The sequence below is a fragment of the Crinia signifera genome, chromosome 6, assembly GCF_055691185.1.
Source record: "Crinia signifera chromosome 6, ASM5569118v1, whole genome shotgun sequence".
In the NCBI taxonomy this organism is placed as follows: Eukaryota; Metazoa; Chordata; class Amphibia; order Anura; family Myobatrachidae; genus Crinia; species Crinia signifera.
In genome coordinates, this window is record NC_139222.1 from 260,305,023 (window position 1) to 260,317,149 (window position 12,127).

At 46.8% G+C, this 12,127-nt stretch overlaps 1 protein-coding gene across 2 annotated transcripts in view; it reads right to left on the minus strand.

The window, feature by feature from the left end:
- Positions 1 to 9,310: 9,310 nt before the first annotated feature.
- LRRC27 (leucine rich repeat containing 27) overlaps positions 9,311 to 12,127 on the minus strand; it is a 51,996-nt gene continuing 49,179 nt past the window's right edge. For both annotated transcript variants that reach the window (XM_083149452.1, XM_083149451.1), the window contains exon 11: positions 9,311 to 9,639. In XM_083149452.1, coding sequence (XP_083005578.1) covers positions 9,490 to 9,639 — 150 coding nt within the window. In that variant the 3' untranslated portion in view covers positions 9,311 to 9,489. The remainder of the gene's footprint in view (positions 9,640 to 12,127) is intronic.

Genomic DNA, 12,127 nt, shown 5'->3' on the forward strand with positions numbered 1-12,127 from the left:
AATAATGTACACCATAATGCCTATTACACGTCACACACCCATATTATACCACATGCCATAATGCCCATTACGAGTTATGCCAGGGCTCAATGATTTTTAAAAAAAACAAGGACCACAGGGACAGTGCGCGCCGAAGGTGCGCGCCAAAAACTTACACCAGAATGCCTATTATATGTCACAAAACCATTACATAAGTATACTACATGCCCATGCCCATTACACGTTATGCCACACACTCTGATGCCCATTACATGTTATCCCAAACGCATATACCAAACACCGTAATGGCTATTACATGTTATGCCAGGGGTGGCCAACCAATCAGAGGCAATGAGCCAAATTTTTTTTTATGGTAAGACAAAGAGCTGATACTATGCAAAAATGGGGGTGGCCTATCTCCCTCAAGGCCACGCTCCATTTTTAAATGACCAGCGCTCCCTCCGTTTGCCCTGCCAAATATGCTATCTATGCAACCCAATATGAGGCAGTATGGAGGATCAAGATAGAAAGAGAGGGGTGTGAGCAGGATTTTGTGAGAGAAAGGGGGGAAACAAGAAAGTTTCAGTGAAAGAAAGAGGGTGACAGCGAAAGGGAGAGTATGAGAGAGTGTCAGAAAGCAAGAGATGGTGTCAGGGGCAGAGTGAGAGAGAGGAAGAGAGTGAGGAGCAAAATAGACATAGAATTATATGGGGGCATACACAGGACAGGTGAGGGAAAGGGGGACAAATAGGCGGTGAACGTGATCTCCTTGGGTGCACCCGCACGCCCCCGCCAAATCCGTTCCCCTCCTCTCTTGCGCTCCATTCCCTCTCCCCCCCGGCTCCCCCTCGGTGCCCTCCTGTACTCTGCTCCGCTCTGGCCTCCGCAAACAATGCTGGCCGCACAATCCCTGACAGCCCGGGACAAATGGCACGCACGCTGCCTCCGGGCTGCAGAACGCAGATTGCAGAAGTGCACCAGGGGGAGGGGTTTTGGTAAGGGGATCGAAGATTCAGGGAACGCCAAGCCTGGACACACAAACTTCCGGCCAAGCGCGTCCCGCTGCAGGGGACACGCTTGACCGCTCTCTGTGGTCAGTAAGCACCCACATCACAATGATGGGGGAGTGATCTCGGGAGCCGCAGCTCGGTGACAGGCGAGCAGCGGGTTGGCCACCCCTGTATTATGCCATAAAAGTTCTGTCTACCTCCATGTTAATTGCTTGGGGTTTCTTGCTCGATGCCAGGGCCTTCATGCTCAATGCCACGGGGGAGGACAAATGCATGTTGCCAAGGTGGAGAGAAAATGCTCGTTGCCAAGGGGGAGGGCAAATGCCTGTTGCCAAGGTGGAGGGAAAATGCTCATTGCCAAGGGGACTGCAAATACCTGTTGCCAAGGTGGAGGGCAGATGCTCGTTGCCAAGGGGGAGGGCAAATGCCTATTGACAAGCTGGAGGGCAAATGCTTGTTGCTGAGGGAAGGGCTAATGCCTGTTACCAAGGGGGAGTACAAATGCTCGTTGCCAAGGGGAATGCAAATGTTTCAGGCAGCTGGAGCCGGGCAGAGGATATTGCGCTGCTCTGCAGCCTGGTGGTGCAGCTGTATCAGACACCAGAGCAGGAACGTGTCGCTTTTTCAAATATCACGCCTGCCCTGCTCGCGGTCCGGCTGTCAATCAGGAGCAGCCGCACCAGATTGGCTGGCTGACCACGAGCTGGGCAGGAGCGATATTTGAAATAGCTGCAGGTGGACCTGCTCCTGCTTGTCCTCCTCACAGTCACAGCGCTGCCGGTCTCTAGCTGGCTTTCCCCGGCAGCGCATGATCTCCCGTCTCCAGTTCCCGGACACTGTATAGTCCGGGAACTCCACCCGTCCGGACTCCAGACACCTGGTCTAATTACCGGACTGTCCGGAGTAATCCCGAACGGGTGGCAACCCTACCACTCCTCATCATGCCTTAGCCTCTATTGGCACTGTGAATGGTGCTCACCTAGCGGTGTGTGCCCCCTAAAAACCTTTGCTCACTGTGGCCCACGTGTTGGACAGCTGACAATTCCCACAAAGCAGGACTGTCCGGCAAGTGCAGCCTGCAGCTGGGTCACTATCAGGGAAGGTTGCAGCTCAGTTCAAAATTCAAATAGGTGAGGCACAGCAACTGCCACCTCCTGGCATTCCCAACTGACTCCCTGGCAGTTGGTGTTGCTACCCTATTTGAACTCCCCTATTTTAGACTGTGCTGCAGCCCCACCTCTGGAGCTGCCACTGGCCACTGCTGTGGAATATAGACACGCATGCGCATTCAAAATTGAGCACGTTGAGGCCAATAAAAGCAGCAACTTGAGTTTCCTTCCATCTCTGAATTAGGCCCATAGTATATACATTTTCCCTTCCCATAGTATTTAAGGCCACTCAGCATGTAATGTTGCGTGCAGTTTGCATTATCATGTCTCTACGACAGTCTGTCTAGAGAACAGCAAGCAGAAGATAACAGCGCTCAGCACGTAATTGCACTATAATGACTGTATCTTCTTATGTCTTCTCCTGCGATCTCTCACCGTGAAGCTATTATGCGTCTCTTCTCTGTTACATTAAGCTAAGTGAAGACTCTAATAATAGAACATGACAGTGTTATTATGGAAATATAGATATCTTCCTGAGCAAGAGATAGACAGTCACCATACAGTATAACTGGCATCTAGATTGGCAATACAAGGCTGGCATAAGCGCAGCTCCTTACAGCCGCAATTATCCATGTTTTGCTTTACATTTCTGTTAATGCAATTTCTCTTTCTCTGGGATTATTGAGCCCTTACCCTCTCAAACAGTGCTGTTATCTCCATAGGTTCTGTCGTCTCATTGTATTCTCATATCAGAGAAATTACTTTATACGTAAGTTTTATATATTTCAAAGGGGAGAACATTTTCTGGTAGCATCTCATCCAGTGGCGTGACTACTAGATTTACACCCCCCCCCCAAGTAAAGTTAACACTCCCGCCAAGTAAAGTTAACAGCCACTCCCCCTGCATACCGCTTCTGTGGCAAGGACCCGCAGATATTGTTTGCGGTCCGGGATCACCTCCTGGCTCCTGCTGCTAATGAAGTGGACCATCACAAAATGTCTGCCCCCATACAGCAGTCAGTTTTTGAGGAGGCCTCCGCCTCCTCTAGCATCCTCAAAAACTGTCTTCTGTATGGGGTCGGATAGCTCCGCAGACCCCGCAGTGGCGGGGAGGCACCCACATTTAAATAGCCACTGCGGGGCTATTGTTCCACCACTGATTTCATCTGACTAAAGCTGGGCCGGACTGGCCATTTGGCTCTTCTGGCAATGGTTTCCCATCATCGATGATACAAAGATAATAAAAAAAAAAAATATTCTCCAAAGTATCGGGACATGAAGTTTAGCTCATCCCACAACACTGATAAAGCCCCGCCCCAGGCGCTGATTGGCCCTCATCTCATTGCACTCTAAAGCAAAGATGGGTGAAACCAACGATGGTTCTCTTGCAGGTGGGTTCACACCATTGATAGTGACCAGTGATTTATAACCCACTGATGTTCATCCCTACTTGTCAGCATCCTGCATACAGATAGAAGTGGGGTGTCCTGTAAGGCAGGCAAGGCCCCGTCAGACCAGGCTGCTTCACGGTTCCAGTCCATCCCTGGAAGCACGTAATGGTCCTTACAGCTGTACTTCACGCAGATCAGGTCTAGTCATGTCCGGCTTACTCTAATGAATAATAACATTATTGTGATTGCATTTTGCTCTTTTGGAAAAAGGATACCGCTTAGTATGTTATAGATATATACCTTGAAGAATATATGAGCTATTGGGCGGTATTCAATGAGGCTGATTCGCCAGGTTTTTATGGCGATTTTGTGCTGTAAGGCGAATTTTTGACTAAAACGGTGAATCACCCTATTCAATGACCAGATGGCGAATACATTTCAAGTTTTTTTTCGCCATGATTCACCGAGTAGCAATCGCTATCTTTTTATGGTGAAGTGAAATGTGAACTATTAAAATAAAATGTTTTGTTTTTTACATTTGGTGGCAAAAAATCAGGAATTTTATTCTGAGGAGGGGCATGCTATTTTTATTCATGTTCTGTAAGCACATGAATATATATTTAATTTAAAAAATATATTTTTTTTTTTACACAGACCAGCCAGCAGGGGGCCGGAGCCAAGCTGCTCATTAGATATTCATATATTCACTTCACCCGATCATTACATATGCATGATCGGGTGTAGTGAATATACCCGGTCCCCTGCTGGCACCCCCGGGGGGGCAGCCTGTGCTGGGAGCCCACCTCCCCCCCACAAACGTTCTGGGGCAGGCAGGGAGACTTCCATCTCCCTGCCTGCCGCCGTCCTCGGGCTCCCTGCGGCATCGCCGCAGGAGTTAAAATTCGCCGGTCAGGGCCAGCGAGCCCCTGACTCGTTGAATACTGGAGCCGGCGAGGCTCCGGAACGCGGCGACCAGTGGCGAATGTGCAGCGAATCCTAAACAGGATTCGCTGCACATCGCCAAAATCATCATTGAATACCGCCCATTGTGCGTCACTGTCACCAGTAAAATAAAGCACGACATGATACAGATTATTCTATAGTCTGGTTTATAGCCAGGTGGCCTCATACATTTCCCACCGGAGAAAAAAAAGAGAATTAAGAGCAATCACCCGTGCCCACTGGCATGTCAGTACTATTCCGCGGGTGTGGTATACTATGGCCAACATTCCTGTGTGACAGACCACTAAGAACCTCTGCATGGACCAACATGTAACACTTAGCACCTATTCTAGTGTATCACTATAAAGTACAATGTGCCAGCAGGGCCCTCTTACCTCTTTGTCATGTTGTAGGATGCAGTAGAGAACCGATACCTAGAATCTTCTAGTGGGGAACATTTAGTGTGTTTAGTAAATTTACCCCCCAGTCTCCACCCTATACCACTCATGCATTCTGTTCTTGCGGAAGCCATCTCCAGTAATAGCGATGTAAGCCAATGCTCACGCCATCACTTTGGTTTTTTTGCGCATGCCATAAGGATCGCATTTGTCGTTTTTCTCCACGTCCACCCGTGTATAAGACACGTCATTATATAGTTAAATTGTGTAGATTTCATGGAATACAGCTTTGGACTCACTATTAACACTGCCAAGCCCCATCTCTTTGCAAGGGCAGAACTATAGGGGAAATGGGAGTGCCACCTCCTCTGAGGTCTCGTCTGCCTGCCTGTGCTGAGCCATGCATACTCAGAAGAGACCCACCCTGCTCTTATTAGCTCCCATCCATCTCTGCACTATCCACACATTTCCCCTGTGCTAGTCTAGAGCAGAAGTTTACACACTTGTTCCTCCTTTGCTGGTGGTGTACCATTATTGCATGCCAAACTATTTACAGATAGATCCACCCTCCTCTAGCCCTTTAATAGCATTAAGCAAGAGCTGTTGGGCTTAATCCTATACTAATCAATTACTATATTGTTCTATGTATTGTATTGCAGCTGAGAACCATAGGCCTTGGTGAGCCATGGCTCTCCAGAGAAGGCTAGCTGAAGAAGGCTCCATCTGTATATATAAAAGGCTAACTACTCCTCACTTCTATGAGGTGAAGTGCCGTTAGTGACCACTACACTCGGCGGGCCAAATTACTTCTTTGTGTGCTAAAAGATGTCATAAAAGCAATTTTTGCAGGGACACTGATCTGTTTCAAACTTGCTGGGTATGGAGAGAGGGAGCCAAGATTGGAGGTAGGAGCAGATGGGGTCTGTGGGTGACTTGGAGAGTTTGTGGGCTAAAAACGGTCACGGCACAAAATGAAAGTAAAAACGTTCACAGCTCAAAGTGAAAGTACATTGCAGAAGCCGCCATTTTGACGGGATTTTAATGAGTTGGAAATAATAAAAAAAGGAATATCCTAGAGGCACCGTGTTCATTGGGGGTAATTCAGACCTGATCGCTGGTACAATTATCAATGAACTACGGATGCATAGGGGCCACAATGTGAGATGCCTGCTAGGGAAGGAATCCTGCTACTGTTTTCCTTCACTAGCCATTTGGAAGGTGATTGACAGGAAGGCGGTGTCTGCGAGTGGTATCCGGACATTTAATGGACATGGTAAGAGAAACGCTAGGCGTGCCAAAACCCGCTGGGAGTGTCAGCTCCAGGCCGTATATGCCTGTATTCATTGCAGCCACTGAGTAAGTCCAGCGCTACGGGGTGCTTGCAATGAGTGGTGGCCAATGTAATAATCATTCGGCGGTCAGCCGCTTGCGATGGGATTTGGACACTTTCGCTCGGCTTGCGAATTCTTCGCTAGCTGACCGCATCCATTTGCACAGTGTTCACATCAATACACATAGCGGGAATATATCAAAATAGTGATGTACCGGACATACTGCCCTCTGGTGGTCGTTTTGTGCCACCCCACTAGTTTCATTGTGTTACTTTTTCCTCTGTTACAGTAAGTGGGTCACATGAATAAATGAAATGTTGCTAGATAATATACTTATAAGGGAAAAAAACAATCATTTTTAAACTCTTGAGTTGGACAGTTGTAAGTAAGTTAGTGCAGTTACGGTATTCATAATATGGTGCCACCGCCAGATGCAGAAGTCTCCGCTCATCTCCAACGTTACTATAAAAGGAATCCGTTTCGGAGACGCTGAGCAATGACAGATGGGTCTGTGTAGCAGTATGTCAGCCACACCTTCTATATAAGACGTGGCTCCAGGATTTAGCCCACACTGCAGCTGGCTGGCTGGCTGGCTGGCTGATCAGCTCACAATGCATAGGAGCAATACAAGAGATGTATCACCATTATCACTTATTATTATTATTCCAGGTGGCCAGGACGGCATTCAAGCAGAGTTCATAATCGCACATCTAGCTGAGCCTTGCAGAAGCTGCTATTAGCATAAGGTGGTAAAGAAGGCATCCGCTACTACCTGGCAACACGGCCACCGCTATGTACATTGGGATGTGGTTGGCACAATACAGATGCCTGCATCCCGATCAGCGCTAAAGGACCGGCCCCAGAATGCCGACATGAATGAGCGTTCCATCAGGCGGCATCCCGAACATAAGCCGGTGGGGGGGCTTAGCACTAGGCTGGTGGGGCAACAGTTAGATACTAGGGGGGACTTGGGGTTTCTGCAGAGGGGGGGGGGGGGGGGGGGGTGTTAGGCTGCAGGGAGGGAGAATTGTTAGGCCGAAAAAGTTAGGCTGGTGGGGTGAGAGTTTAGGCACCAGCAGGGAAAGTTAGGGTTAGGCTGTGGTTGGGTTAGAGTTAGAATGTTGGGATGGAAGGTTAGTGAGGGGGTAACGGGGGGAAGGTAAGTGTACTTACTGGACCCCTGCCAAGTTTCCCTCCTTTGGAATGCCACAGTTGGTATTCTGGCGGCACCCCCACCGCCGCTCGTCCGTATGTATTCCGTACGGTTTACTTACAGTCCCCCAACTCTAGCAGTAAGGGATTTCATATCACTATAGTAATTAATTCCGCTTTCAGTTCCACCGATGGATTTAAAGAAAAACGTTCAGTAAGAAATAAAACCTGTAAAAAATATTTAAATACCTTCATTCAATAAAAAAGCTTTTACTCATTAATATGTTATGACCCATCCACAGTACAGTTGTTAAATAGACAACGTGTGGAAACACCCCTGTATAAATTGTGCATTTGCCCCTGCAGGCAGAGTCAGGTCCCTGTGGAAGTCCGTCCAGGGAAGTGCTTATAAATATGCATGTACTGTAGATAGCCATGATCTGCTGCGGCCGTCTCTTCCCATGATTACATGTTACATGTTACATGCAGTATACTGCCTGTTGGAAGTTCTGTACAAAAAACTGATAACCCTCTCTAGAATACAGTGCTGCAAATACCAGAGCTATAGATCCTTACTTGTTATATTAACAATATATCTCAGTGATGTTCACACTTAGGGACTTATTCGAGTTCACTCTTTCTGACAAAATCCTTCTTTGATGGACAAAACCATGTGCACTGCAGGGGGGCAGATGTAACATGTGCAGATAGAAATAGATTTGGTGATTTTTTTGTGATTCTGTGCAGGTTAAATACTGGCTGCTTTATTTTTATACTGCAATATAGATCTCACTTTGAAGTAAAACCCCACCCAAATCTAATTAGATCTGCACAAGTCACATCTGCCCCCCTGCAGTGCACATGGTTTTGTCCATCTAAGAAGGATTCTGTCAGAGTGAACTAGAATAAGGCCCTTAATCACTTCTCTGTGCGGATCCACACAAGTTCTGCAGCACTGACTTTCCAATTTGTTCTAAAGGCCCCCATACACAGGTCCGACTTGTCTGAGGCACAAGTCGGACCAGTTGTCCCTTCAACTTCCCCAGCAGCTCCCCGGGAGGCCTTCCACACGATTCGGCACTAGATGCACCATTTTGTTTACATGCGATAAATCGCATGCAATTTATTGCATGTGAAAGGACTCCCGGGGAGCTGCTGGGTAGACCTATCTATCCGATTTATCCTATGTGCTGCACATAGGATCGCAGGATCCGATGTGTACAGGAACATGCATCGGATTCAATCTGATCTGAAACACCTCGGATTTGGTCAGTTGTCATCCGATATATCGTGCCAATCCGTCAGAATCAGATGAAAACAGGCCTAATACGCTCACCTAACAAACCCGGCCCTAGGTATTGATTCTGGTTGACACACAAAGCTGCGAAATTTGTGTGTCACCTATGCACCGCCCGCAGGAATGCCCGCCCCCACGCGCATACGAATGGATGTTTAGCATTAACAACCATTCCCAGCCTTGCATGCGGGGACAAAATCATTCGATGGTTGTCAAACATCAAATGATTTTGCAAGCATTCTCAGATCTAAGATCTGGTGTCTTAGATCTGTGGGCTCCCTGTACGGGAAGCGAACGGGCAGCTGACACCCGCTGATGTGAACCGCTGGGTGTTCCCATGTGCGTAGTCCCTCGCTGCAGCCCCGCACCCCCCAACTGCACTGCTAGGTGCGAATAGGATGGTGAATAAGCAAATTCGCCGTTCCTTCTCGCACAAAGCGGCTGCACATGCGCATACATACGTACACCGTCGCAAACCATCGCTCCCTGTGCAAAAGCGCAGGGGAGCGTATAGATCAGAATAAGGTCCCTATTCTCTTGCCGTAGAACCTTCAAATGGCAACTAAAACCACCATAGGTTGTGCTATACCCAAGGCAGCAGGTGACGATCACAAAATACCCAGCAGTGATACATAAATAACTACGGTATACAAACAGCAAGACATCACTCACTGTCACATCACTAACATTACCGTGTTATACTGTACAAAAGCATTTATTGAGATACAAATTACCGGATAGGCAACACTAGAAATGTAAAACCGTATTATATGCTGGACACACCGTAATATTCAAAACTCTGAAAATTATCCTTTTTATGAACCGCGGTTATGAAATCTCTAATCAGTTCAAATTTTGGAAGCCAGCCGCGCTAGAGCGTTCATGAAATGTTCATCGCAAAGATGTTATTTGGTCGTCCCGTTGGTGTAGCGCTGGGGGATACATCCCCTGTGAAGGCGGTAAATCGGTATTCCAGGGAGGTGTCTTGTTCCCGTCTCCTCCGTAATATTTCTGCTTGCAGCAACGAGGCCTTGAGATACAGAGGAAATGAAGTTAGCTCTCTGAATCATTCACATAGCATTTGCGTCAGTCTTAACCCTTTGAGTGCCAGCATCCCTTTGAGAGAGGATCAAAATATCTGCTAAAAATCCCAGCGTCGCTCACATTTGTTATATAAGTTCAAATAAAAAATGTTTTGTAAAAAAAAAATAAAAAAAAATAAAGATTATATTTCCTATATAAAGGTCATTATGATGAATAAAAATGTTTGCCTGCCAATTTTCACACCTATTTTGACAAATTGTTTGGAATTTAAAGGGTTAACTGTAATATTAATCAATCTGATGGAATCATTGGATTCTCGGTATTAAAACCACATCCAGCAGCTTCAGTGCACTGTAAGCATTGTATAAGCAGCATTTCAGTTTTTGGAATGCAATAAAGAAGTGATAGCAAGAATCAGGTTGCTATGGGCAACAGCACCACTTTTAATTTGTAGCCACTTTAGTAAAACTATCCTTTGGAGACAGAGGGGTTTATTTACTAAGATGGAAGTTGTATTTCAGATAGGGTGTTGCTATGGGCAACTATCATCATTTTTAGCACCTTCTAGAAGATGATAGAACCTTGCCCATAGCAACATCCCATCTGAAATGTAACTCCTATTTTAGTACATAAACCCCACAAATTACCAATATGTATCTTTTGTTAGAGATGTAAATGACTAAGGGGGGTAATTCAATTCAGGGTCACGACTGCCTGTATGTCCCAACAGCCTTCACCCTTGCCCATTTTCGTTTTGCTCGACCGCAAACTGCCAGGCGGGATTCAATGCCCCGCCTGCCAATCAGCTAAAAGGGGGGGTGTCCACGTAAAAGGCCGTGGATTATCGAGATCTGGCCGTGATCGTGACAATTTGCTGCTGTTCTTGGCTAACAGCCGACAGCTTTTAAAGTCGGGCCTGTTCTGTCGATCTGCCTCTTCAATGGATGTCGGTCAAGACAGCAATGAATAGGCGCCTGCCGCTATTTTCCCCCATCGGAAACATGACCCAGCAGTGATCGAGTAAAGGTTTGCCAGGTCTGCAGATCCCCTATTCCTGGAATAGGCAACGCCACCTTGTGGCAAATTGGGCAGACATGAAGTTCCCACAGAAGGGCGTAGGTCAGGGGTATTCAGAATGCACCTCTCCAGATGCTGTGGAACTACATATTCCAGCATGCCCTGACACAGTTCTGTTAAGTCCTGCTAAAACCTTAGCAGAGCATGCTGGGTTGTGTAGTTCCACAGCAGCTGGAATACTCCTGCTATAGGAACACAGCAATCTGCAAAAAACACCGGGACCACAGGAAAAACCAGTGATTCTCAGCGTGTCCGTGTTGTTAGATGGAGGCAGCGGTGATTACCCCACTCATAAATAATGCACTGTGATTTTGGCCCTTATTCAGATCTGATCACAGTACAGACTTGTTCTCAAAATGGGCAAAACCATGTGCACTGCAGGTGGGGCAGATGTAACATGTGCAGAGAGAGAGTTCAATTTGGGTGGAGTGTGTTAAAACTGAAATCTAAAATTGCAGTGTAAAAATAATGCAGCCAGTATTTACCCTGCACAGAAACAAAATAACTCACACAAATCTAACTCTCTCTATACATGTTACATCCGCCCCACCTGCGGTGCACTTGGTTTTGCCCATTTTGAGAACAAATTTGTACTGCGATCAGATCTGAATAGGGGCCATTGTCAATATTACAAAAGGCAGAAATTGCAGATTATGTTCACAGCGGGAGCGGCTGCCCTGCACGGAAACCAATAAAGGCAAATATGATTTATATGCCAGATGTTTAGCTTCGGTCTGATACTAGAACGTTGTAGGTAGGTGATCCATCCAAGTCACAGAATTTAGCCAAGAAGCACTAGAGCGAAATTTGAAAAGTCTAAATCATACTTGCTATCTTTTAATTTCACCTCTCCAGGAGAAGCCCGGAGAGGCAACACTTCAGGGGGGCGGGAGCAAGTCTGACATCATTTGGCCCCGCCCCCCATGCCGGAAAACACCTTGATTCGCGGGCCTTAAATGCTGCGATCAAGTCATTTTAGCCCTGCCCCCTCTCCGCGGACCCGTGATTTCAGGTAAGGTCTAAATATGAAACAAATTGATGAGGTTCTCTACAAGACCCTGCAGAGCAATATTTGGCTATGAAGAGTAATGGTGCCCCCAATTACTGGATGGTCTGATTGTACTATTGTCATGGTTCAGGACCTGGGCTGAACCACTGGAGCTCATTGTACAGTAGCCAGTTTTGGCCAAATTGACAACCACACTTTGGCCCAGTACCCCACTTATCTTATCTGCTATATAAATGTCAATGTGTAAATGACACGTATGATGTACTGCTTTTAAAATAAATTGACGGCTTGCCAGATAATGTTCTATGGCACAAAAAGTCAAATTATGCCCCTTTCAATTTCAGAAAAAAGTTTTAGATTTTTTTTTCACCCTTGGTTTAACCACCAG